At 43.2% G+C, this 26,636-nt stretch overlaps 1 protein-coding gene across 1 annotated transcript in view; it reads left to right on the plus strand.

The window, feature by feature from the left end:
* The window catches only part of LOC121335569 (phospholipid-transporting ATPase ID-like), a 71,338-nt gene that overhangs the window by 15,238 nt on the left and 29,464 nt on the right, over positions 1–26,636 (plus strand). Inside the window, exons 3-11 of the mRNA XM_041403853.1 lie at positions 4,433–4,491; positions 14,057–14,170; positions 16,275–16,373; positions 17,241–17,302; positions 18,810–18,882; positions 19,052–19,122; positions 20,262–20,344; positions 24,320–24,478; positions 25,179–25,267. Coding sequence (XP_041259787.1) covers positions 4,433–4,491; positions 14,057–14,170; positions 16,275–16,373; positions 17,241–17,302; positions 18,810–18,882; positions 19,052–19,122; positions 20,262–20,344; positions 24,320–24,478; positions 25,179–25,267 — 809 coding nt within the window. The remainder of the gene's footprint in view (positions 1–4,432; positions 4,492–14,056; positions 14,171–16,274; positions 16,374–17,240; positions 17,303–18,809; positions 18,883–19,051; positions 19,123–20,261; positions 20,345–24,319; positions 24,479–25,178; positions 25,268–26,636) is intronic.

The raw sequence follows: 26,636 nt of genomic DNA on the forward strand, positions 1-26,636 counted from the left end.
AGTTCAAATCCATGTGTCAAGTGCCTCTTCCCTGGCTGCAAAGACCCTGCGGGCAACCTGAGAAAGGGGATGGCTTCTTGCTCCCTCAGTGTGCCCTGGGAAGAGCAAAGGAGCTCAGGGCGTGTTCAACTATTGCCTGGAGCACTTGGATTTCCGCTTCTGCATACAGAACAGAAAGCCACTAAGGACTTCAGATGCTGTCGGGTGACACCGAGGCTCTCCAAAGCTTTGTCATCTATTCCTATTTACATTAACATCATTTATCTTTTCTGTGGCACTTCTTCTAGGGCTAGGCTTGGAGCTCCTGAGGAGGGGATAAGGGTAGCACTTACTCTATGGCAGGAAACAGGCAAGTGTTGGGAAGTTCTGTTTTTCACAAATAGCTTTATCTTTCATCGGGTTTAAGAATACCAGTTGTTCTCAGGAAAATTCCTGAAGGAACAGACAACACAATAGTTGAAGCCCAGCAAGTCTGAACCTCTTGAGCTCTGCTTCTGTTTTCCTCTGGGACACCAGATAAGTGACTCTGATCTCTTGGTACATTGTTCTCCCCATTGTGAAGATAAGAAAAATTTGTCTGAGGAAAGCAGTGAAGGATTAAGCACTTTGAGGGTATTGAATGAAGCCACTGTGGTTGATCTGAATCATCCATTTGGGGCAGAAGGCAGCTGATTCCAAAATGACTGATACTGTTAGATGTGCCTGAAGAAGGAGAAAGGCACATTTGCCTGCTAACGTATCTTTACACTAGTAATTAGAGGACTTTATGAAAATAACCAAAAAATGACCAAAAAATGGTGATCTGAAAAAGGACATAAAAATTAGGGATGCTGTGTATTTACAGGGTCATTTAAGGAAAAGGAGGAAAGCTAGCACTTCAATGCATTGAAGAGCTTAGACACTTGCTAATGCAAGAGTGAGCAAACAGGAAGAACTAGCTATCTTAACACATAATTTAATAGGTGTAATAGACGCGTGCTGTGATAACTCATGAGGCTGGAATATTAATAGAAAAGAATAGAAGTAGAAATAGAAATAGAAAGCTAACTCTGTATGGTTAACAGAAGTTTTCCTTCTATGACTACATGGTCTGAAATGCAGCTTGAAGAAAGAGATGAACAAATTGCAGAACTCTTAGTAATGCTACTAGGTAATGAACACGAGCATAGCAAACCAAGAAGGGCAGCCTTTCATGAAAAAAAAGAAAAAAAAAGGAAAAAAATTACAGTTTTCTGAGAGGAAGGATATGGTGGTAAATGAAGAATTCCATCTATGCACAGGCAGAGCTGGAGAGAAGTGTAGAGGAACACGACCTACTCAGCTGGCACAGAGTTTTGGTGCAGAGGTGGGTAGCTTTTTGGAGAGGAGAGGAGGATGTTTCAGAAGTGATTCCCTCCAAAAGGGAGGGAATGGGAGGAGCTGGCTGGTCCTCTGAAAGCTGGAGGGAGTGTAAACAGGAATAGTTATAAAATGATGTGATGATACTTAGGAAAAAGTGACAGCATCAAATTGTTTAACATTGACTTCAAGAAGGAAACCTTCAATAAATATGAAGAACTAATAGCTGAGACCTCTTGGGAACGAACCCTAGGGTGGGGGGAGAATTAGACAGAACTGTCGTTTCCTTAAATAATTGATATTAAGGGCACATTTATTATTAATTGATATTAAGGGCACATTTATTATTAATTGATATTAAGGCCACATGTATAAGTTATCACCTTTCAGAGAACGGCTCAGAAGGGTGAGTGAAATGGTGAAATCAGAAGCTCTCCATTTGCTTCAGACAAAGGAAGGATGCCTCTAGAAGGTGCAAAACAGTTTGTTTTATCCAGCACAAACAGTGTGGCAAAGGCTCAAAGTGAGAAAAGGCTCTCAAGGACATAAAGGGCAATAAAAGTTGTTCTGTAAGAGCTGGGGTCTCTGGGGAGGCTCAGTGGAAAAAGCCTAGAAAAGAAAGCTAAGAAATCAGAGGGGTTTTGTTGTGGTGTGTTTGTTGGGTTTGTTGGGTTTTTTGTTTTTCTTTTTTTCCCTCTAGATATCTAACATAATACTTGCCAAAAGCAGAAGAGAAAGGGATAGGTTTTGGGCTGGAATAGAGAGAGAATGGGTTGACTGGGTAAGGTAAAGCATGCCCTGGAGCAGTTCTGCCTTTGAGAGTCTGGCTCACTGGCAGGCAGAGTTCAGAAGACTGAACAGAGAGCAAGCACAGGGAAAAGAGAAAAGATGGGCAATTATAGATGTATTGGCTTCACTTGAGTAAAGGTTAAAACAATACAGCAAACCACTTCAAAGTAACTAGGAGTGTGTGTGTGGGGAAGAGATGATTAACAGTCAGCAGTCCTGAAAAACTGCATCAAACCAAAATTAATTCTGTTTTAGTGGTAGCTGGAGGGCTATTGAAAAAGCCACAGATAGCTGCCATGTATCTTGACTGTCACTTGTGGCATTTTTACAAGTAAACTGGAGATACATGCTTCAGATAAAATCACAAAACAGTGATTTTACAGTGAATGCCAGATTTTTCTGAAAAAAAAGACATTAACAATAGATATTGATGACTGATAAGGAAACTTGAAAGATTCATCAGGGGTATATCCCATCCTCAGTCTGGTATTCAATATTTACTTCTACATCTTGGCTGACAGAATAAAGAACACACTTAGTACATCTGTGAATGGCACCATGCTGGCAAGAGCTACAAGCACATTGAAAGATAGGATTGGAATTGACTAGTTGGAGAAATAGTCTGAAAGAATTTGGATGCAGTTCAGCAAGGACAAATGAAAGATTTGCATTGCCTGATGAGGCATCTGGCTCTGCCAGAAAGGATCTGCCAAAAGTGGATCATATTCTGGGAAGCCATCCTCTCTGTGCTGGTGGTGTATAAGGATGTTACTTTAAATTACTCCTGGGTGAGTTCTTATGCATGATGTGCACTGTCTGCAGGAAAAGTTATGTCCCTTGTGCCCTGGCCAGCTTTGGTAAGGCCCCAGCTGCAAACCATGGCCCACTTTGGGCATCCATCCAGAAAGGGCTGAACTGGCTGGGAAGCCCACTGGAGAGCACCAAGGGTGATGCTCCTTCTGATGGATTAATGCATAAGAAGTGACTGGAGAAACGGGAGCTGCTTACCCTTGGGAAGGCTAGTGTAAGGCATAACAGCCTATGTAGTGAACTTGGAATCACAGAATCATAGAATCCCTGCATGGAACAGCCCACAAAACCACACCTCATGCCTGAGAATATAGTCCAATGCTTCTTCAAGCTCTGTCAGGCTTGCTGCTGTGACCACTTCCCTGGGGAGCTGTTGCAGTGCCCAACCACCCTCTAGATGAAGAACCTTTTCCTGATATCCAACCTAAACTTCCCCTGACACAGCTGCAGGCCATTCCCTCTGGTCCTGTCACTGGGCACCCAGAGGGAAGATCAGTGCCTGCCCCTCCTCTTCCCCTCCCGAGGAAGTTGTGGACAGCGATGGGGTCTCCCCTCAGTCTCCAGGCTGGACAGTCAAAGTGACCTCAGGTGTTCCTCATATGACTCCCCCTTAAGTCCCTTCACCATCCACATGACCCTCCTTTGGTCTCTTTCTAATAGTTTTTATCCCTTTTGTACACTATGGTGCCTAAAACTGCACACAGGACTCAAGGTGAGGCTGCACCAGTGCAGAGCAGAGTGGGACAATCCCCTCCCTCAACTCTCTGTACTCTGCATCTTCAGCAAGCAGCACAAGGAACTTAGGGGAAGTAGAAGACCACTTTTGACCCTCCCGGAAAAAGACAAAAACCTCTTGAAATTGAAGTAACTAGTTTTATGTTAGATAATGCAGGGAAAAAACTGCCCTAGGGGAAGGAGACTTCAATCCTGGAATAGGCAATTGAAGAACAGATGTTGCTGGAGCTTTCTATGTCATTTTTGGGGAAGAGAGGCAAGACCCTGCTTTGAGGTAAAGGACAAATTTGTTGACCTTTTGATATCCTTCCAGAAGTGTTTCATTTCATGACAGCTGTGGGGATGGTGTCCCATCAGTGGTGATGCTCAGAAATGCACCTGTACTGGAAGAAGGGCACCAGCTGTAGGCTGGCAAAAGCTCCAGAGATTTCAGGGGGAGAGAAGGAGCAGGGCAGGAAGAGTGAGCACCACTAGTTAAGTAAGGACTCTTACCCAGAGAGTGAACAGCCTGACCAGGCACTGTCATTGCAACAAGTGGTGGGTGGAGGAGATGTTGTTCTGTGGTGTTAAAGAGTGCCATGGTCCAGTCCACAGTGCAGCTCCATCAGTGTCACCAGCCACACCAGGTCCCTGACATGGGACTCTGATTCACTGTCACTCCCTTCTAGCAGCTCTGCTTGCACTTTCTGATGCTCCATTCACATCTGTATTGACTCTGCTTACCCTCAAGCATTATTGATGTGTTTCCTTTTCTTTGCAGAGGAAGAGAGACAACTTCAAGCAAACAACCGGGATTTTAATCTGCAGTTTGAATATGCTGTAAGTAACCAGTGTCTGTTGTTTCATGCAGATGTAGTCACAGATGTAGCTGCATCTGTTTCATGTCTCAAGTGTTGTTTCAAAGGGGTGAACAGAACTGCATGCCAGCTATGGCTCTGCAAACCAGGCAAACATAAGCCAGATGAACCTTCAGAGGTGGATTGCTGCTAAGTCAGCCTGAAAAACGGGCAGTTGAAGGAGATTAAGTTCTGGAAAAGCATGATACAGTGACTTTGCACACTTACAGAAAATTATTTGTGAGTCAAAGTGTTTGCAGGATCAGGCTCCAAGGCCTTTCAATAACGGAACCTGGGGGGGAGTTTTCTGTGGAAATTTGTCTCCATTTAAAGTAAAACATGAAAGGAAATGTGTCAGTTCCTCAGCTTTTGCAGTGAAATCATCTCTGCCAGGAAGGTTTTGAATCTGGCCCTTGTGGCTTTCTGCCAGCTTTTCTGCCAGATTCCTAACAGCCTACTTAGGTTCACTTTGTGCCATGAAATCTGTGATTCCAAAGTGCACCTGGCACAGCTGGCTGTGTCCCAGGGCTGCCAGGCTAATTTGCCAGGGAGCCCCTTGGGTGACTTCATTTCCAAAGCTTGTGGGCCATTTTCTGATGCTGTGTGCAGAGGAGGGCTAGCTCAGCCTCTAGATCTGTCCTGCCTGCAGGGGCATCCCCTCTGTGAGGCCGCCCTGAAGCTGCATTCTTTTAAAGTGTTTGCAGCTGCCAATTAATACCGAAGTGAATTTGTGAATTTTTGTCCTTTGAATATCTGAATTCCAGTGGTGAAAATAATCATTCAGTTTCTCGGGAGCTCTTTGAATCATGTTTTAGTTTAGGAACATCACAAGTATTTTTTTGGCAAGAGCTGAAAAAACGAAGCATTTTAGAACACTAATTTCTTTTGATGGGGACAGTATGACTTGCCAGCAGGTTTGACTGATGGCAACACAGTGGTAGTGGTTTTCAGTGGTTGCTTTGGAGCCACGAACATGGGTTAGAGTCCCAGGGTCCAGAGCTGCTGCATGTGTCCTGAATATTAAATGTATGGCAGTTAGTATATGGGAAGTACTATGCAGCATGAATGTCTTATCAAGACTGGTGATTTGAGACTGGGGAAGTGAACTTGATTTGCACACAACCTGTCAGTAGCATGCTGCGATGGTTATTGCCACTGCTTAGGGTTTTGTCATCTTCCACTGAATGGTTGCAATGTGCAGTAGTGGGACAAGAAAGTAGGAGGGAGACGGGAAGTTATGTCAGGGTACAGGGAGCAAGCAGCTTTTCTGGCTCCGTGCCTAATTCTGTGAAAAGCCGTTCAGAAAACTGACTTTGCATGACAGTGCTTCTCAGCTGATTGCTTGATTGTACCCGAGGATTTGCAAATAGCCACAATTAAGTAGACAACTTTGAGAACACTTCAGAATTTCGGTAAGCCTGTGATTAGGTGATAAAAGAGCATCCAAAAAGCCAGCTCAGTATAATGTGTTAAAACTTGGCAGTGAGTTTTGGTAATCATGCCCCTCATTTTAGTCAGGTATGGCTCATGATTTCTGGAGTCCTGTGTAAACTGAGATTTAGGAAATCCAGGAAACTGCCCACAAAGAGCCAAGCCTTGAAGTGGCAAGTGGATGGTGAGGTACTAACAGACTTTAGGTGGTGGTGCAAGTACTGCCCAAACGGTACAGGGCTGCACATCATGTCCTGGGCTGCTTATTTCCAACAAGTCCTCGCAAAAGTTCAGTTTATTAACTCCACATTACTATGGTGTATGAAAAGAACTAAACTTGCTCATAACTTACATCACATCCCATGCTGTAGATGGCTGCTGAATGTGGAAATGACAAAAAGGGAGATAGTCTCCTGGCATCCTCCCCTAACATATCTACAGTGCTCCTGAAAGTTAGCTCTTCGAGGCAAGTGTTACATTGGGGTACCTTCCTCAAATTCAGATTTGTCTCATCATGGTGGGGTCGCTCTGCTAAGCACTAGGATGTGGTTCAGGGTGAAAGGACCACTAAGATCCAAAGGAAACCCACCAATATAACAAAGCTTTAAAACTATTTTAGACAGTGAAAGTCACAGGACTGCGTTTCAGGTTTCTTGGTAACTTAAGGCCACATTAGCCATAAAACCTATAGAACAGGTTCTTGCAACAAAGCTAGGTGAGGCGGTAAATGTTTCTTCAGGGTGAGGCAGTTGCTGAGAAAGGCCAATAAGGAAAAAGAAAGGGAAATGCAAGTCTAGATGTTGTGTATTGACACACTCCTGCGGCCAGGCTTTCTGTCCCACCTGCTGTGAAGATTTGAGCCTTTCACTAAACGGGCAGTTTCTATTATGTAGGCATAGATCAAAGGTACAGAGGTGTTTTGTCCTTCTTTATCACAGCAAGAGCAGAGAGGCGGGAGAGTACAACCAGAGGTGGGTGTGTTGTCCCTGAATATCCCTATTCGTGGTGGGACTTTGTCCCTTGCCGGTGCAAAGTCTCCGGGATATCTGTGAAGGGAGAAGAGACGAACTGATAAAGACTTGGAAAAACTCTATTGTGTGTGGAGTCTGACATCAGCTCTGGCAGCTGCTGAAAGGTGGCCTTCCTGGTATGAAGCAAGACTCCCGAATGGCTCAAACCAGCTTTGCAGGAACCTGATACTGCAACGTGGAAAGCCATGTCTGCCACTGCATGCAAGGGCATGTCCACCTCCATCACTCTACAACTTGCAGGAGACTTCAGAGGGCAAATTCCCTCCCCGAGCTGTCAGAAAACACAGGAGATGCTAAACTGCACTGTGTCCCTGCCTGCCACACTTCTCCAGCCATGAGGCCTCAGTAGTTGATCAGAAGGCTTAGAAAAATTAAACAAACTTTAAAACAAAGTGCTGTGCAGTTAACTGGAAGGGCTGAGTATGAAGGTATGAACACTACCCACCAGCTCACAAAATTAGTTAGGAATGACTCAGAAACCAAGTGTGAATGAGTGGCATGAAAAGGCACTTAGAGCAGCACATAAAAGGGCTCAATATAGGTCAGTAAAAATTAAAAGTCAAGCCCTAATCCTGTGTTTATTCACAATGTAGACAGAAAGATCCTTCCTGAATTCAGAAAGAGGTTTGTTCTATGTAAAGACTGAAATAAAATGGAAAGCAGGGTGGCAGATATGGTATAGCAAGATTTAAGTATTTTTAACACAACTTAATCTGTGTGCACTCACCCCAACACAGCTACAGAGGGGACAGCCTCTGTGTGTCCACCATGATGGGCTCTCCATCAATACTCTTGAGAGTAAAATTTCTTCTGAAGACTTTTAATGTTGATCTGATCCTAGTTACTTTTTTAATTCTTTGCTTTCACATTGGAATCTAGCACAGCTGCACTGGGACGTCATGGAGGGCTGCGAAAACAACTTTGAAATTGGCTTTCAGACAATAGGAAAGGAAATGCAGGGCCTGTGAGTCAATGACAAATTTCATCTTGGATCAGGACCCAGGGTCAAGCCAGCATTCTTTCATCAGGACCAGCAGCAAGGGGGCTGCTTGGACTCGGGTCACCTGATGAAAGCTCTACTGAAATAGGAGGGATGTATATAACTTCCTATAGGCAATACACATTGCCTGGGCTGGATCAGCAGCTGGGTTCTTATCTGTTTGAAATTTAATTGGAGAGCAGGGAGCTCTGGTAGTGGCTCAGACTCTGCTCCACCTCCTCTGCTTGCATGCTTTGATCTCAGAAGGCTGCCTGGTGGGTGATCCTCTAGGATCTTATCAGCATGGTCAGGGTTGTGACACCAGCTGCTCTCTCTTCCCGTCTCAACCTGCAAATGTTTCCCAGTGTCCCTCACACTCAAGGCAGAAGGGAGTGTGGTCTGATGAAGTGAAAAGTGGTCTCAGTAGTCCCTGGAGGAATAGCTACATCAGCAACCTGCACTGCTCTTTAGTAAGGTGTAAGTTGGGTCCATCTAAAGAGCACTTGAGGCACTGTCAGGGAGCAGCCAGAGCAGGGCTGTACTTCGAGAGGGGGCAAGCTGGAAGTGGAGGTGATCCCAGCTCAGGCAGGACTCTCACTGACCAGGGTGCAGCCCTGCAGCATCTGGATGTCAGGCACAGGGCAGGATGCTGGTGATGGGGTCCATCCTGACCATTGCAGACAAAGTGAGGTGATGAACCAGGTCCAGGGCCCTCCTAGTGAGCCCAGACAGAAGTGGTGAGAGACCGGGCTGAAGACAAACCAGAGGTCCAAGGTCCATCAAGGAAGTAGAACTGGATAGATATATCTGGGAAACTAGGACAGATGACAGTCTGGAGATGGGAACTTCTACAGCATAGCTCAGGTGAGGATACAAGGCTTCTGGCTGAGCTTAAGTGAACTCCTGAGCTCTGGACAGGGCTTGGAGACAGTTGCTCTGGAGACAGGTGGCTGGAGACACCAGGTGAGGTCAAGGTCCACAAGGCATATCAGACCCCTGAGAAGCACATAAAGATTGAGCTGTGCCAGATGTGGTCTTCATTGAAGTCCATAGACTCCTTTGGATCAAGTCTTCCACTCTTCATCAGATTAAGTCTCATGGAGAGAATACAGCTGTCGCACTGGTTGGGAGTCTTGTTGTGTGAAAGCATGATGAAAACAAAACAGTGGCTTGGAGTTTGTCTCCTTTGCACCACTCAGCAGTGGTCTGCCCTCCCCTTCTTTACTCCTTCCTAACAGGCAGCAGCTTCAGGTACTGAGCCGAGCCAGAGGAGAGCACAGTGTTGTTGAAGGGGATGCCCGAGAGACAAGACCTTTAGGTATTGTGCTTGGCTTGTCTGTGAGCAATGGCATGAGGTTCCCAAGCCATGCCAACCCTGTGCACCGCCATGACAAGGACACTCACCACACTGATGATTTACTGCTCAGTAATGGGGTGACACCAGACTGAAGGAACAACATAGGAAAACACAAGCAGTGATCACGCTTTCCTACAGAATTTCATGGCATACCCAACATGTGATGAGATCCTGGAACTCACTTCATTAATGCTGTCAAGAGAGGGTCAAGGGGTTACATATGCAAGACATTCCTGTCCTTTTTCTGTTTAAAGAAAAGAAAAATTGTGGGGAAAAAAAAAGAAAAGGGAAGAAAAGAGAGCTGTGCTTTGGAAATTGGAATTTTTATCTCTAGTGTTTGGCCGATCTGTTACTCCTGGGAGTTTGCTTTTTTACAGAGACTTTTACAGGGACCAGATTAATATCACACGTCCTTTTGGCCTTTATCAGTCTTCTGTTGAGCTGAGGCTGTTGCTTACCATCAGGAATAAGTCAGTGAACTTGGGAGTCTTAAAACTGATCTGGTCTGACTGTTCCATGCTCCCTGTGAAACAAAGACTTGGTGGCACCATATGTGCTGTTACATGAGCTTATTAAAAATTTTCATGAGCACATTCACAGCCCTGTGGTCACATTTTTGCTTATGGCTTCTGTGTTCTTTCCAATGGCACTGCAGTTAAACAGAGTGCCATGGAATTGCACTTCTGCTACCTCCTTGGTGAGGCTTTACCAAAACACCTGGGAAAGACCTTTCTGCTGCTCAGCTGTTCCATTGGTCTGTGCTACACAAGTACCAAGGGAATTGCCAAGTTTTGTGGCATAACACCTCCCTGTGGGGTCAGCAAAATCTTGCTAAAATTTAGTTGGGGCTAGGTTGTCCAGCTGCTGGGAACTATTATGTCACTGAGCCAGGGGTATAAATTCAGAGGGTCAATACCTTGCCATACACTTTGGCCCCTGTAATCTAGCCACAAAGCATCAGTGTCTCTTATTTCCAGTGACTTTTATGGCAAGGAGATGATTTGTTTGCTCAGCGATCTAAGGTAGGAGCCATCTGCTGAGTTTTGCTTGCTGTTGGACGTCACAGGCGGGCTTCTGAAAACACCCCCAAAGTAACAGCTCATCCGCCAGATCTGGACTTGTGTAACTGTGGAGAGATGAGCGCTATTCTTAGGGACAGCATTTTGGTGGAGTCACACCTCCAGGAGGTGTGAATCTATCCCCTGAAAAGAGCAGATGAGAATAATCCCTCACCCACAGACAACATTGCTCTGGTGTCAAGCTTTGCATCTGGAGAGCTCCAGGCTGACTGAGGGTAACCACGCTCAGACCTGCTCATTTAGGACACAGGTGCGTGCAGGGACTGCCCTCGCACAACCAGAAGTCCAGGGCAGATCAGGGCTCCTCATCCCCATTTTTGTGCTTAGCCCATAGAACTGCTCTTCTCAGCTGTTGATTTTCACGAATCTATAGGAAAACCAGAAGTTTCAGTAAGACCTCTCAATACCTAATTGCTGTTACAAAGATTATTCTTCTCTGTTACTTTTTCTCTATGGGAGCCTCCCCCACTGAAGGCAGAGTGTGGGGACGGTGAGGCAGATGATGTGTTAGAGGCATTACTTGTGAAATGATGGCTGCATGTGGACTATTTAATGCACTGCAGTGATGCAGGCTCCCGTAGCACCCCTCCCACCCCAGAGTCAGGCTCTGGTCCAGCTCTAAAAGAGTGACAGGGTTTGATGATGTTAAGCGTCACAGAAGATCAAGAGCAGAGGCCAACTGAGATTTCCCTGTAGCTGGCCAAGAGCCTGAGCTGTCAAAGCATGCAGCCTGCAGTATTTTCTGAAAACATAATCAATACCTGAGAGAATTGGGTTTGCTCAGCCTGGAGAAGAGAAGGCTGGGTGACTTTGCTGTGGCCTTCCAGTAGCTGAAGGGAGCCCATAAGAATGATGGAGAGGGACTTTTTACAAGAGCATGTAGCAGACAGGGCAAAGGAATGGGTGGGTGGGTTTAGATTGGGAAGAAGTTACTTACTGTGAGGGTGCTGAGGCACTGGCACAAGTTGCCTGGAGAAGCTGTGGGCACCCCATCCCTGGAAGTGTTCAAAGCCAGGCTGGAGCAACCTGGTCTGGTGGGAGGTGTCCCTGCCCATGGCAGGGATGGTGGGAATGAGATGACCTTTAAGATCCCTACCAATCCAAACCATTCTGTATTTCTAGCATTATATGATACTTTGCATAGTGTTTCAGCTGTATCTGTGATGTGGGAATGCAGAGTTTTGATTTGGAAAGGCTGAAGTGTTCTCTAGTTTGTCGTTATATTTTGCTATTGATATACCTTTAGCCCCTGAGGTCCATGAACAAGTTATGTGTTGAATTAGAAATATTTATAGTAATTACAAATTCTTTTTTTCCTGGTGATTAATTTTAATGATAGATTCTAGAATAATGAGAAGATCCATGATAATACTCCCCGTCCTTATTTTCAGGTCTAAAGTACCCTAGTGTCCCAAAAGACAGTATATGCCCAACAATATAGTGATCCTGAACAGCTATGGAGAAAACACTGGTTATCCAGATTCCTGCAGTTAAGCATGTGGAAGCTGTTATGTCTGGGGTTTTTACCATGCCTAATGGCAATAGGAAATAAAATGAATGGCTGTGGTTCATTCAATGATTTTCCTGACGTAATTAATGGACAGAAATAGAAGTCAGGAATTGAAATAAACCACTCCCATTCTTTTCTTATTCCCTTCTGAGATTTTTGCAGGCAAAGATCTATAAACTTTATCTGAGTGTTTACTGAGTAGTTTTTCCCATGTTATATGTAACCCTCTGAAATCTGTTGACGCACAAAGGTCAAGTCCCCTGCATTTACTTTTTCCTGTAACAATAATCTTGTGGTTTTCTTTAAGTAATTGGTCATAATACTTGTCCTCAGAATAGTGGGCAGATTTCTTTATTTAGATCCAGCTTTTATTCAAAAATCTGCTAGACTATGTGCCTGATGGACACAGTCAGGCACATAGTCTAGCAATTGTCAAGCAATTCAGTTCCTAGTATGCTGGGTTTGCAGAGGATGCTGTTTTTCCATTGCTTCTGTTTCAGCATTGTCTATGGAGCCTGTCTGCGACACATACCCTACGGTTAAGGATTTTGAAATAAACCAAATTTAACTACATGTCATGGCATAGACAGAGTTAACCACACTTGCAGGTAGCTGCATGATACCAGGAGACAGGCAATATTGTATATATGCTGATCACTGATAAATATCTTTTCTTGTTGGAGTGCAATCAAGAGGAGGATTTGGCTAGCTCTTCTATGAAGGCTGTTTTAATTTCTGCCCTTTTAGAGATTTACTTATTTGGCTTGTCCAAGGGATAAAACATGATTTCAGTGCTGAAGAACATACTCTGTACTGTGTGCCTGAAGGTAGAGAAATCCAGTAACTGCCTAAAATGGAATAGCTCCCCCCCACACATACCTTTCAGTGGTAACCTGAAATAATTAGTTTAGTGCTGGAAACATGCTGATGCATGTCAGTATAGATGTTGAGATCCCGGATTAATGCATGGATAAGGAGTGGGCTGTGATTCATACTTAGTAGCTTCTGTCCTCCCACCAGCTTAGCAATATCTAAAGGCTATTACAAATACCGCAATCACTATTTTCTCTGCTGTTGAACCAGCATATTTATTATGGAATTCAGGTGTGCTTCATATCTGCCTCCTTGTGCTGTCACACCTTAGGTTCCCTGCAAGGGGGTTAATGGGCATTGTCTGGAGAGCTTCTAGAGGGAAAAATTTAAGATGTTCTGACAAGAGGGGGATTTATCCTTTTAGAACTAAACCTGGACCAGAGGCTGTTAAACATCATAGGAAAAGATGGTCTAGCACCTGAAAACTAAAGGGATAGCAGCAGCTGGTGGGTCAGTAGAATGCATTGAGCCTGTTGGGTTGGTGGCACATATTGGACCAGACTACTCTCATCTTTGGGGAAAAAAATACCTTGTTCTGCAATATCAAGCTTAGGTCTTTCTGTGGTTTGCAAAAGACAGACTGGGGAGCAACCACTTCTTGTGGCTGGAGGGGCTGTCCGAAATTAGAAAAGGAAACTGGAAATAGGGAACAGAGCTGCAGCTCACTTACTGAAAGAGTGAGTTCTTGTATTAGTGACCGTTTGCACAACACCAGATCCAAGTGATTTTTGTGGAACAGAAACAAGCCACCCGTTGAAGCTGCTGAGCTGAAAGTTTGCTGAATGAGCTGAAAATGATAATAATAATGTCATATTCTGCTCCTGGGAGGACGTATACCTCCACTAGGGCTGTCCAGCCAATGAGTATTTCAAATCATCAGCCAAGTTACGGATGGTTGACCTGGCATGTGTTTTCCAACCCTGTTTTGTAGATGCTAACAGCAAAATTGTTGTCTTCTGGTTACAATTCTCAATTTTCTTTGTGCACTGTGTAAGTAAGAAGACTATTAATAAAGGGAAGATGTTGTGAGCAACAACATACAAGTTTATCTACCTGCAGCTGCACTGGCATAAGCCAAGCATCATGTTTTCACCCATTCCAAGAGGAATTCTCTGTTTATCCAGACTTGGCATGATTGTGTGGGGGAAAAGGAAACGCTTTTTGAGCTGCTGTTGGGAACAATGCTATTGCTAAATATAAGCAAGTAAGACACAGTTGAAATGTGTTGTACTGTAATTTTGTTTCCTGTTTTACCAATCCTACTTATTTTCTTTTTTTTTCCCTACAGAACAATTCAATTAAAACATCGAAATACAATTTCTTCACTTTCCTGCCTCTCAACCTGTTTGAGCAGTTTCAGCGAATAGCCAATGCTTACTTCCTTTTCTTGCTGATTTTGCAGGTATGAAATCACTGTGCTGGTTCCAGCAGATTGTTCTCTGTTATCAAAGCCAGTCTATGTTTGACACGAGTAATGAAGTGCAAGCTATATTCCTGGTGTGAATTAACATCTTAGGAAAATCTTACAGTACATAGAAAGCAGGGCAGAAAAAAGCAATTTTCTCTTTTACCTTTGGATATGAGGGTTTGAACTAAATGAAGGAAAAAAGTTAATTAGTTTTCAACAAATTGTGCAACTTTTTCATGCACTGCGCTACTATCCCTTTGTGTCTACCTCTGAGTGCTCCTGGCTGTCCTCAGATTTGTATTACTTATTCATACTGTAGTATAAAGCCAAGTTGTCTCTTATGCATAGACTTTAAGGCAAATTCCACAGGCACTCACAAATGAAAACAGCAAGAAGGACACCACATTTGTAACCTGTGGTTTTTTCCTGGGAAGGAAGGAGTTAACATCAGGAAGGCTCAAGGTTTTAGCTAGTTTGCATAAAGCTGGATATTGCTGCTCCCTTCTCCAGGGTGAGGAAGGTGTCCAGTATGGAGTGTGTCAGACACTGGCAGCACTGTTGAGCCCTGTGGATTGCAATGGCATTGTGTTGCACATTGCTCATCACTGCTGCTAATGATACCCTGAAAGCTGAACGCACCGGATAAATTGATATCAGGATTTCTGCCCCTTTGCACCTTGCTGTGTACTCTGCCATTGTTGAGTCATATCAGAACACACGTTATCAAAAGAAGGGTATAATTTTGATTATGTTTCAAGCTTAATGTTTTAAAGTTGATCATTTCACTGCACACAAATTTGGAAAATAACCCGTTTCAAATGCTTATTTTTTTTTTTTTTACAATTTCAGCTCAAAAAAGCATAGGTGAAATGTGGTTAAGTCTTCAGCAAACCACACATAATCGTTTTTGTTTATTTGCAGGGAATGACTTTTTGAAATTGTAGTGCATCTATATTTTTCAAGAGAGGTGCCTTTCCAGCTGAGCTGAGAGCACAGTTCCTGCGTTGTTGTACTGCACTCTAGCTGTTTGTCTGTCAAATTCATAGTATTTCAAAGTATTTGCCTTGAATTATTCCACTGTGTGTTTTGCTAGGCCATCTAAGGCTGACTATATATAAAAGCACACAGCTTTTTCTTTACATCAAGGTAGCCTAAAGAGGGCAGGCATTAGTCTATATATTCCTCACTGCATCCCTGCGGGACTATTCCTGCATCAAGAGTGGATGTGATGGGCAGGCTGTGGGGACTCTGTCTCCCCCTCCTTTGTCACAGAGCAGTGGGACATGCATTTTCCAAGGGAGGTGAGAAGGCAGCAGTTGCAGCCTGTACAGCTGAGCTGGGCTATGGTGCCTGTAGGATCTGGGCTATGACAGTGCAGAAATGTAACTTCACAACGCACGTGGAGTTGACACTTCCCAGATCCAAACTGAGGGACACACTAATGCTGCTTTCACATTGCTTCTGTCCCTAGTGCTGTGCTTCTAGAGGAAGGGGAGAACTGTGTGGGGGTGAGACATTTCCCTCTGCTTGACTGACAACATTAGAGAATCGCATTCAACTCTTTGGTCCTCTCACTGCTAAAGATGTAGGAAACAAAAGCAGCTGTGCTGCTAGGGAGAGCAAGGTCAGCTCTGGCAACAGCTTGCATTGTCCATTGATGCAAAATTTACTTCAGCAAAATGTGAGAAGTTACTGAAACAAAGAACAGAAGCTTTTGAGGGCTCTGCACAGCTGGTTTTGCTCAGATAGCTCTTGAGTCTGTCACAGTGGGCTTGCCATGTCAGTACTTCCAAAGAAATATCCTAGGGATTTGACAATCCCAATTCTGCAAACAATAATAAAGAGCAACCCACTACACTTTCTGACAGCTCTATTTTTCTAACTTAAATTATGGCTTGTTTTGGACAGAAAACATGGGGTCCCTGGCTCTACCACCTTTGGAGGGGGGCAGAGATCCACATATCAGGGATGGAGCTACATTTCTGTCTTTATTCTATATTCAGGTATCATAGAAAAATGTTGTCTGCAGCTTGATTAGGAAGCAGTGGTTTTCAGAACTGTCAGGAAATGTCTTAACTCAGATCTTTTCTTCCTACAGTTGATTCCTCAGATTTCCTCATTGGCCTGGTTTACAACAGTGGTGCCCCTGGTGCTGGTGCTGGCTGTATCAGGAGTCAAGGACGCCATTGATGATTTTGTAAGATCTGTATTTCTGACCTGTACTTTGGAGTTGGCCTGTGATTCTTCAGCACAGCAACTGAAATAAACTGCTTAAACTCACCTGGTGGCAGGCACTCAGATGGGGTCTGAAATTAAGTCCCCAGAATCTATGGTTTGTTACTGAAACAGGAGCTAGAATTTCCAAATTGCTGAACAGGCCAGCAGCTCCACTGACTTTCTCTGAAACTGCTCAGCGTGTCTGAAAATGTGATCACACATACATATGCCTGGATGCACGCATAGAAATATTTTCTTAGCCTTCCACTTTGGAAAACTCATCCTCTGTCATCTAGTACAATGTAGGTGCAAAAATATTGGTAGGAAGCAAGTGCTCAACCCACTTATGATTTTTCAAACTTGCTCGGCCAAAGTCTGCTGCCATCAGAGCTAATGATCAAAAACCCAATTGACTTCACAGAGTGATATTAGAATTGAGTTTAGCATCTGATTTTCTCTCATTATTAAAATGATTTTGATGTTCAATGGAGCAATGCCAGAGTATCAGTGGCCGCTTTCCGTATGAGAGCAGAGGAATGAATTTCTCTGGTGTTTACAGACTGAGGTGGGTGGGAGCAGTGCCAGCTGAGTCAGGGCTGTGCTAAAGTGACATGTAAGGCTCTACCTTCCTTCTTCTCTCCAAGAGCAAGCCTGTTGCCCTTTGCAGTCTGGTTATGCTCTGTGTCACTGCCATAAACATGTGCTGGACAATGACTCAGTTGTGACCCTAATCTGCCTGACCCATTCAGGCAGCTGGGTGGAAACCTGAAATGTTAATGAACTGCCTACGGCTCCTGTGTGTTTGGTTTCCCGGAAAAGCCTTTTAACCTTCTGATCCAATTTTCAGAATCGACACAAAAGCGACAAACACGTCAACAACCGCCCAGTCCAGGTCCTGATCAATGGCATGTAAGTCCTTTTTGCTGTTCTCATAGGGAAAAGCATTTTATTAGTAAATATTTTTGATTTTGTGTGTCTGTGTGTGATTCTCAAGGATCACTAAACAATTTAAAATTGAATTGTGTTTCACAGCACTTGTTCATCATGCAGTTTTGGACTATGTGTCTGATTAATGAACCCTAGACACAGTACCAGAATCTGTGCAGACATTATGGCTGTGACCTTGTGCTGACAAAAACTAAACTTTCTCTGTTCCTAGGTGTTTATGTTTAAGTAAGAATTTCAGAGTGTTGTATTACTTTACCCCTTACCCTACAAGTAATATGCAAAGCTATCTTCTGTGTCCATTTATACTCCTAGCATTTATTTTACATTAAGCAAAATTTGGCATTATCAACAAGATATTTCAAATTAAGAAGCTGGAATATCTCCTTCATACACTTCATTATACTTTGAGTGTGTGTAGCACTTCTGGCTTAGTTGTACCCAGAACATTTCAGCTGCGTGCTTTGGACATTGTACTGCTAGCACTGTTCTTTCCTGCAGAAAAAATAGCAGAGGGCTTTGGCTTTCATGACAGACAGATGTACTTGCAGCTCTGTGGAGTCCAGCTATGCATAGGACACAGCTGTAGACAGCTGGGAAGTATTTTGTGACTTTTTTCCATACTACAGATAGCAGTATGTTGTGTAAACTCTAACAGATGATCAAACAGTTAAAAATATAAGTGGAAACTGAAGAATAAGGACATAGCTTTTTGTGCTCTCTGCTAAGTAAACCACTTTCTTAGTTTACTGTGTATTAGTTACTGTGTCTAGGAAACAAATTTTGACACAGAACTTTTATAATGTTTTGCCTTTTTCAAAACCTGGAAACTACAGATCCTGTCCAGCTCTAACCAACACTGAATGAGCAAGATCGAACTGAGTTCAAGCTTGAACTCCCAGTCCTGTTTTGAGACTGATCTTTCTCACCTCTAGAATTTTCATATGCAGCTATTTTGGCTGTGTTGGTGCTTGTAGATTAGCTGGCTTCCTGTGTGCACATCTGGCTTGGTGCTGTGAAGACCACTGCAGACATGGCTCAGACAGTCCAGTGCACAGCCAATGCACCTGCACTGACCTTCGTGAGAGCTGGTTACTCTTGCTCTTAGTACCACTCAGAAAACCTCACACAATCTGCAGTTTTCCCAGATGAATTCCCTTACACAAAGCAGAGAGGGTTTTCTGCGGCAATGTGGCCCTTTAAGAGAAGGAAGGAAGGGAGTAGTCGCTGCAGAGACAAGGACAAGGATAGTGCACATGGACTGTACTGCTGTTGTGGGGCTTGGTCTCAACCCAGCATGGGTCAGCCCAAGCAGTGCTTTTATTGCTTTTTACTGGTTTTTTTTACTGTGGCAGTCCTCCAGCTTAGTCCTGATGGCACCTACAGTCTGGCTGCAGGAGCAGAGCTAAGTTCCCCACTTTCCCAAGAGGCATTTGCTGGATGTGCTTACTTACTAGAGGTTTCTTTGCAGGTTAAAGGAGCAAAAATGGATGAATGTCCAAGTGGGGGATATAATAAAACTAGAAAACAACAACTTTGTGACAGTGAGTACCATTTGTCTCTATCCTGATCACAGCTAATCTCTGCCACTCTTATCACTCATGAGGAAATCAGTCATAGTGATAATGTGGCAGTAACCACAAGCAGCACTGCTATGCAGTGCCTGCTGACTGTGTGAATTCATGCCAAGTCTCTCTGTCTGTCTGTGCTCAGGCTGATCTCCTGTTGCTGTCGAGCAGTGAGCCACACAGCCTGACGTACATCGAGACAGCTGAGCTGGACGGGTAAGTGAGCCTGGCCCTGGCGTGCAAACACTGCCACCACTGCAAAGCCACGTTCCTGGTGACCCTGGGTGCTGTGGGCATACCTGCAATAGCTTTGGTAGCAAGAGTTTCATAACATGTAGAATAAACTTTGGGTGGGTATCTTGAAAATCACATCTTCTGGTGGATACTTTTGCTTCTTGAGTACAAATGTCATGTGAGGAGGACTTACTTTTCAGTCACAGCTCTTCTGACACTGAGAGTTAGTTAGACACATGTCCCTGCAATATCCCTGTCAGGAGCTGTTGCTTTTGTCTCCTCTAGTATTTTCCTTGAGACAGATTATAGCTGGGTGAAATAAACATAATGAATATCTCTGGTAATCTCCTTTGGTCTGCTGTAGAATAATATAATAATGGGCTGCTGTCTGCAAGCACACAGCAAAGGCTTCCAAATGCTTCCCACTCCAGAACACAGCTGTCTACAAAATCAGAGGGCTGCAACTTGTATTAAACTGGAGCTGACTCATCTTTATGACCCAGTTTGAATTACCTTTTCTGCATTGCCCAGAACTAGCAACAGTCTGAGTGACTAAGCAAGACCAGAGATTTTAAGAAATTGTGTCTCTCCCAAGACCCTACAGACAGCCTTCTGGACTTTCCCCATCTGATTTCTGCATAAAATGGGTTTGTAGTTTTTGTACACACTAGCGCCACTTCTAAGAGACTCTGAACAAATGCAGTATTCTTTTGACATTGCATTTCCAGCTCCCCAGCTAGCCAGTCCCATGACTGAAGTAATCTTCCAGATCAGAATACCATGGGAGAAAAGATTCAGAGCTCTCATATCTGCTTAGATACCTTGGGTTTAAATGTGTCATGAGTGACAGGGTAGAGAGTGTGCTGCTTTGTGTTGAAATTTAGAGGACAGAGCCACTTCACCTTTGGTACCATGCTCAGAATTCCTCTGAATGCCTGTCAGTGCAACTGAAAGAGACAATCTACACCCTTTGGCCAGGTGAAAGAGATGTAGGTTTTACAGTCCATCAGATGGCTAAAGAAGAAGACTGTCCTGAAGAGCAGAAGTTATTTTCAAGGAGAGTTTTCAGTTCACATATGACTTTCAGTTAGTGGTTTTTTTTCTTATATTGTTCGCCACAGTGAAACAAACCTGAAGGTGAAGCAGGCACTGACAGTCACTGCAGAGCTTGGAGAAGATCTCCAGAAGCTGACGGAGTTCAATGGTGAGTATAAATGGAAAATTCACTTTAAAGATGATTACGGAAGAAGACTGTCCTCAAGAGCAGAAGTTATTTTCAAGGAGTTTTCAGTTCACATATGACTTTCAGTTAGTGGTTTTTTTTCTTATATTGTTCGCCACAGTGAAACAAACCTGAAGGTGAAGCAGGCACTGACAGTCACTGCAGAGCTTGGAGAAGATCTCCAGAAGCTGACGGAGTTCAATGGTGAGTATAAATGGAAAATTCACTTTAAAGATGATTACAGAGATCAAATTACAGAGAGTGGTTGGGACTCTTCCTTCCAAACTGTCCACCGCCCCCTGCTAGGTCTTCTCTGCAAACAGTGCCAGTAAAACAGAACAGGCACTCGGCAGTCTGTACGACAAGTATCAACACCACATGTAAAGGAAAAGGTCCCTCTTTGCTTACAGGTCTTGGTGCCATGTATGGCTACAACCTGACTCTGCCTTGGTGGCAGTTCTTCTGGATGGACACTTTTCTTTTGTGTCTGTCTGCACAAGCTGAGACTACACACCTTGAAAGCCAGCACAAGAGTTCATATAACTGCACAATGGAAACTGTTTTCCCAAAATCTTATGTTCAGTTCTGGTCTCAAAACATTTTCACACTGCACTTTCACACTGATGTAGCAATGCTGATGCACTGATTACATTTATCTTCTGATCAGTGGCACTTCCCAGACACCACAAAGACCTGAGGACTAACTGTGCACACAGGACAGGTGACTCCTTCCCAGCCTGAAGCCTCACCCTGAAGCCGTTCCTTTTCTCTGAATGCAACAATAAAGACTGAGTTTTAAAATATCTAAAGGCAAGCAGTATAGATGGGCTTAACAAGAAATGTGTCCTTTCTCAGCTCTGTTTTCTGTATCAAATACAAGATTAGAATAGAATAGAATAGAATAGAATAGAATAGAATAGAATAGAATGTTTTAATTGGAAGTGATCTACAATGATCATCTAGTCCAACTGCCTGACCACTTCAGGGCTGGTCAAAAATTAAAGTATGTTTTTAAGGGCATTGTCAAAATGTCTCTTAAACCTGACAGGCTGGGGGCAGCAATCAACTCTCTAGGAAGCCTGTTCCAGTCAGTGATCACCCCCTCAGTAAAGAAATGTTTCCTAAGAGGTCCAGTCTGAACCTCTTCTGGTGCAACTTCAACCATTCCCACGTGTCCTGTCACTGGATACCAGAGAATACTTAGCAGCATTTACAGAGAAAGGAGCTAGACCTGTCAAAACCAGAACACTCCATCCTCACACATCGTCTGTCTGAGGAGAGAAGATGAGGGAACAGACCAAGTGGTGTTAGTCACGTTCCGCAGTGCTCTGCTGGCTTAGCTATGAGGTCAAGATTACAGGAGGAGTTATTATGGAAAGGGGTGGAATGAGTGCTGCTGTCCTTGGAACGCCTCAAGGATTGTAGGCTCTCAAGAAATGCTTATAGGTATAGAGGGAAAATAATTTTAGAAAAAAAAATGTTTTTGAAATAAGTAAATGATTCCAGGACTAGTAATGGGGATGTGGCAAAGACCATAGCTGAGACTGTCTCTGGTAGAGTTTCTTTTGCCTTGTTTGTTGAGGTTTTATGCAATAAAATGTGTGGGTTTTGCCAAGTGTCAGCTCAGTACATCAGGATTTTTTTGAAGTGATGGCTGAGGTTCTGGGTATTTTAGGTCTTGAGAAATATGTTTTTACATGTACAGTTAGATGCTTAATGTTAATAATTGGAGTGGCATGCCTTAATTATTTTCCTGAGCAGGCTGAAGTGTCTACCAATTTGTAAGCAAAATCTTAATCTTAGATAATTTTTCAAGCATGCTTAGTGTGATGGTTATCTAAGGGTACGGTATTTCTTGGGAGTGCTTAATTAAAAAAAAATTTAAAATATTTTGGAAAATTGAGAATGGCCTTATTGGATATTTATTTATTCTCTAAATCTCTATTTTACTTATGTTGTAAATAAAAGTGGCCTCTTCACAATACTTAAAATGAATAAAATGTTTCCCAGGATGATTTATATTTGACAGTGTACTGGGAAGAGTGCCTGGAATCAGACCCAGCCTTGCATTTCCCTTAGCAAACCTCAGTAGAAATATTTAAATATTTATATAACTCTTTATCTAATTACTTTTTAAGACAGGAAGAGAGGACAGGGTTGTGCAGCTAATACAGACACTCAGTAGAATGCTTAATGTGAGTTACGATGTTTGTTTGATGGTTCAGATAAGGAGCATGCTTGCAAAACACTGAATTTTTTTGTTTGATTTGGGGAACTGGGAGACCAGAAAGGCAAAAATACTTTTCAGTTACCGTCTACTTATCACAGCTGACTTGGCAGTATTTAACCCTTTCAGCTGAAATGTATTCCAGATTTCTTATTGCTGTTACTGGGTGAGGGGGAGAGGAGGCATGGTGCCTGGCTGTGGTGCCTTCAGTTGCAGAGCTACTGGGCTCAGTGCAGCTGCCCTGGGGGGATTTTTAGAACTTCTCACTCTTTTGTGGTCAGTCTCATTTGGATGAATCCCTTTTGATCTCAAAATCAGCATGTCAGAAGCCCAGACCCACCTGCTTATGGGAAAGCAGATGAGGACACTCGAGATGCTCACAGGAGCACTGTCCCACAGCAGGCACGGAGTTCCTGGTGTGAGACCATGCCTTGGGTTTGCTTTGCATTATGCTGTTTGAGGTTCCAGTGCAAAGACCCTGTTTCGTTTGTGCTTTTCAAGGTGTTTGTGAGGGTGGCAGTGAGATGGGCCTGGTTACTAGAGACTTTCAGAAATGATGGGGCACAGGTCTGGTCCTTGTTGGACTAACCAGATGATAAAATAGAAGAGCAACACAGTTGTTACTATGAATTCCCATGACACATGTGGCACTGAATTTCCTAATTATTCAATCTTTCATGTCTGATGGTTTGTCTGCCCTAGATTAGAGCTGCTTTTTTGATCATTGGCATAATGTTTGATTTTAAATCTGTAGTGGTGAAGACGATCATGACACTTAAAGCTGTATTTTTCTTCTGGACTTCCCTGGATTTTGTTTCCAGTCTCTTGAACCTGGTGTGTAAATCTGAGAGCAGCTAGAAGAACTGTACTCTCTGCAAATGCTAGTATTTTAGTAGGTATTTATAGCCTGTGATGAAAATAACTGCTGATTAAGTGAACAGACTGAACTCTTAGATTCCTTTCCGTAAGGCATATTTGTATTTTCCAGTTCTCAATACATCCACAGGGCTCTGCTTTGAATCTTTAAATGTCAGGTGCAATGGTTGATTTAAAATAGTCATTTTTATACTGAGGTATCTGAACACATTTTATTACAAGAAAATATAAAGTGTGGAAGTAGACACTCCAATCACTTACAGTGTCAGTTCAGTGGCCAAAGAAGGTAGTGTTGTCTTTTTATGCCCTCCTGGGACTTGAGTTATAAAACAGATGAAATTAAAAATCAGTGAATAAAGACACCTCAGTTAATTACTCTTCTGCATCCTTTAGGCTATGATTCTATTCGCTTGGGCTCCTGTAGTTTGAGGGAAAATGAAATAGGAAAAAAGGTGATGTCAGCACTTTCAGCTAAAGTTATCCAGTGACATCCTACCACTATGAACTTGTTGTGAATTGACTAAAAGTATGTTGCTGGTTCAACATTTCTTCTCATCCACATAGAAGGTGTGGAAACTTTGTTTTGTATTCTACCAATAAAAAATTGCCGTGTTCAAAGAATTGGATAAATGAAAGTTCACTGTGGTCCCTTCAATTATGAGATGAATATAGGTAAGGAGCAGCATCCCAGAACATCAGTAAATATAAGATATAGAATGGGAATGATAGGGTTAGGAGTTGACTGTAACTAGAGTGTGAAATATTATCTCTCCGAGGAACAGCTGGGAATGCAGTATTGATGACACCTTTCTGGACCAAGATTTCCATTTTTGCTTTTGCATTTTTTTTTACAGGAGAAGTCAGATGTGAGGCACCAAACAACAAACTGGATAAATTCACAGGAACTCTTACTCTTCGAGGAGGGAAATATGCCCTGGACAATGAGAAGATGTTGCTGAGGGGCTGTACTATCCGGAACACAGAATGGTGCTTTGGGCTCGTTATTTATGCTGGTAGGTATAAAGACTGACATGCCAATTGCAGAGCCCAGCAGTACTAGGGTGGGGATACATCACACCCAGCATGCACAAAGGAATCAAGTATTTATGTTTCTACCAGGTACGAGAAGAAAAACGTTTCTTGTTTCAGAAATCCACGCAGCAAAATACAGGAGGGGAGTTTTGATTGATGACTAAAAAAGAATGTAACAATTAAATTTGGTTAAGAATTCTCTCAAGTGTATTGAAATAAACACGTTGTATCATCTCTATGTGATTTTCATCCACACTGGAATATCAGGGTCATCAATAATATTATTGATTAGATATATGCTTTTCATGAGCATAGTCCTTCTATTGTTTCTATGCTCCTCTAGACACGTGAAATAATACATAATGTGCCACCAATACCACAGCAATACCAAATATGCTGAGAAAAGTGATTAAACCTTGAAAGGAAGGGTTGAATGTTAAAAGAAAAGAGTTGAGTCAAAGTCCAGATGTAGTGGTTTTATGTGACTCCATATAATCTCAGGCAAATGACTTAACCTGTTTCTGCCCATGGTTCCCACTAGCACTCTAAACCATGTGTACCTGACTTCATGAGAACTGTGATGGTTATTTATGCTGAAAAGCACAGTGGGGCCTCAGAGGGAATCAGCTTTAGAACAGCTAAGCTTTATTACTAAAATTAACAAGTGTGCTTCCTCTCCAGGGCCAGACACAAAACTCATGCAGAACAGTGGAAAAACAACTTTTAAGCGAACAAGCATCGATCGGCTCATGAATGTCCTTGTGCTGGTGGTAAGTCTGATTAATGTGTCTTCCTTTCTTCAGATGTGTTCATCATTTCCAGATGCTCCACCTCTCTGTCCACACAAATGGGGGAATATCAGAAAGTGACTAATGATAAAAAGAAAATGTACATCATAATTTATTAGCAGCCTGCGTTCTGCAGTGCCTCTGCCAGCCCATCCTGCAAAGCAAGGCCATTACATTGACAGAATTAAGGACTTTCCTTCTGAGCTTGTCATTTACTCTGCTCTCCCTTTTCTCCTCTGCATTTTTGCGTGAGAAATATTTTGAAGTCTACAAAGCCCTTTTTTCCTTCTAGTAATTTTGTCATTTTCTATTTAAATAAATATTAGCAGTTCTCTCTCTTCCTCACAAATTCTTGGCATCTCTGGTGTTATCTGCATAGGACTTGGTAATTAAGTTCGCTAATTTACATGATGCCAGCTCCTGACTTAACACGTTAGGGTAAATTATTAGACACGGTCTCATTAATGCTCAGAAACTGGTGTTTTAAGCAGCTGGGAAATTTGAGAACACTAATCTTACATAGCAGGCACTGTTCTCAGATAGAAAAACAGATCGAATTTGAGGGTTAAGCTCATCAGTGCTTTTAACAAATGGCAAATACTTCCAGGCAGAAATAGTGATTCTTTCACAGACTTTCTCAAGATTTTACTGCTTGAGTTCAAAGCCACTCAAGAAAGGAAGACATACACTCTGACACTACTTTAATCAATGTTGCTTGAAGAAAAGGTCTTGCATTTCAGATTTTATTTCCCTTTGAGTGCAAATTTGTCATTCTTTCCCATGCATGCTGCACCACCTTCAGTTTATGACACTGGGAAGGTCTGGTGGTCAGTGCTCACTCTTCCTGCCTCTTCCCTACTACCCTTGCTCTCCAAATCACTCCAGCAGCCAGCTGGGGACAGGATCCATTCCCAGGAATGGAACAAGCCTTGGGGGAGGCATCCAGCAGAAGTCTGTGCATTACAGCAAGGCCGTCCTGAGTTCTCCCTGCCCTCTCTGACTTCACACCTCCTCAGCACAGGGACTTAGAGCACAAACATCTCCAGGGTGGCACCACCCTGCAACCTCCTCATTTCCCCTCAGCCTCTGTATTCCTGTTTTTTTCTTTGGATCCTAAAAGTCCTTTAGGTGAGCCCAGAGATGAACAGCAGTGCCACAGCACAAGAGCCACTCCAGGGTTAACTTCAATTCTTCTTGAGGCTTTGCTCTGTACAGTAAGGACATGCCCTTAATTTTAATAATCTTGCACCAATCTCTACCACAGGAGAATCTTGGTTTATCAAGCTTAGCTGTCATCAGCTTGTTTCCCTCAGTGTTCTTCTTCCCTTTCTCCCCTTAAGTGGATAGCAAA

Source organism: Onychostruthus taczanowskii, unplaced genomic scaffold (genome assembly GCF_017590055.1).
Source record: "Onychostruthus taczanowskii isolate IOZ18803 unplaced genomic scaffold, ASM1759005v1 scaffold204, whole genome shotgun sequence".
In the NCBI taxonomy this organism is placed as follows: Eukaryota; Metazoa; Chordata; class Aves; order Passeriformes; family Passeridae; genus Onychostruthus; species Onychostruthus taczanowskii.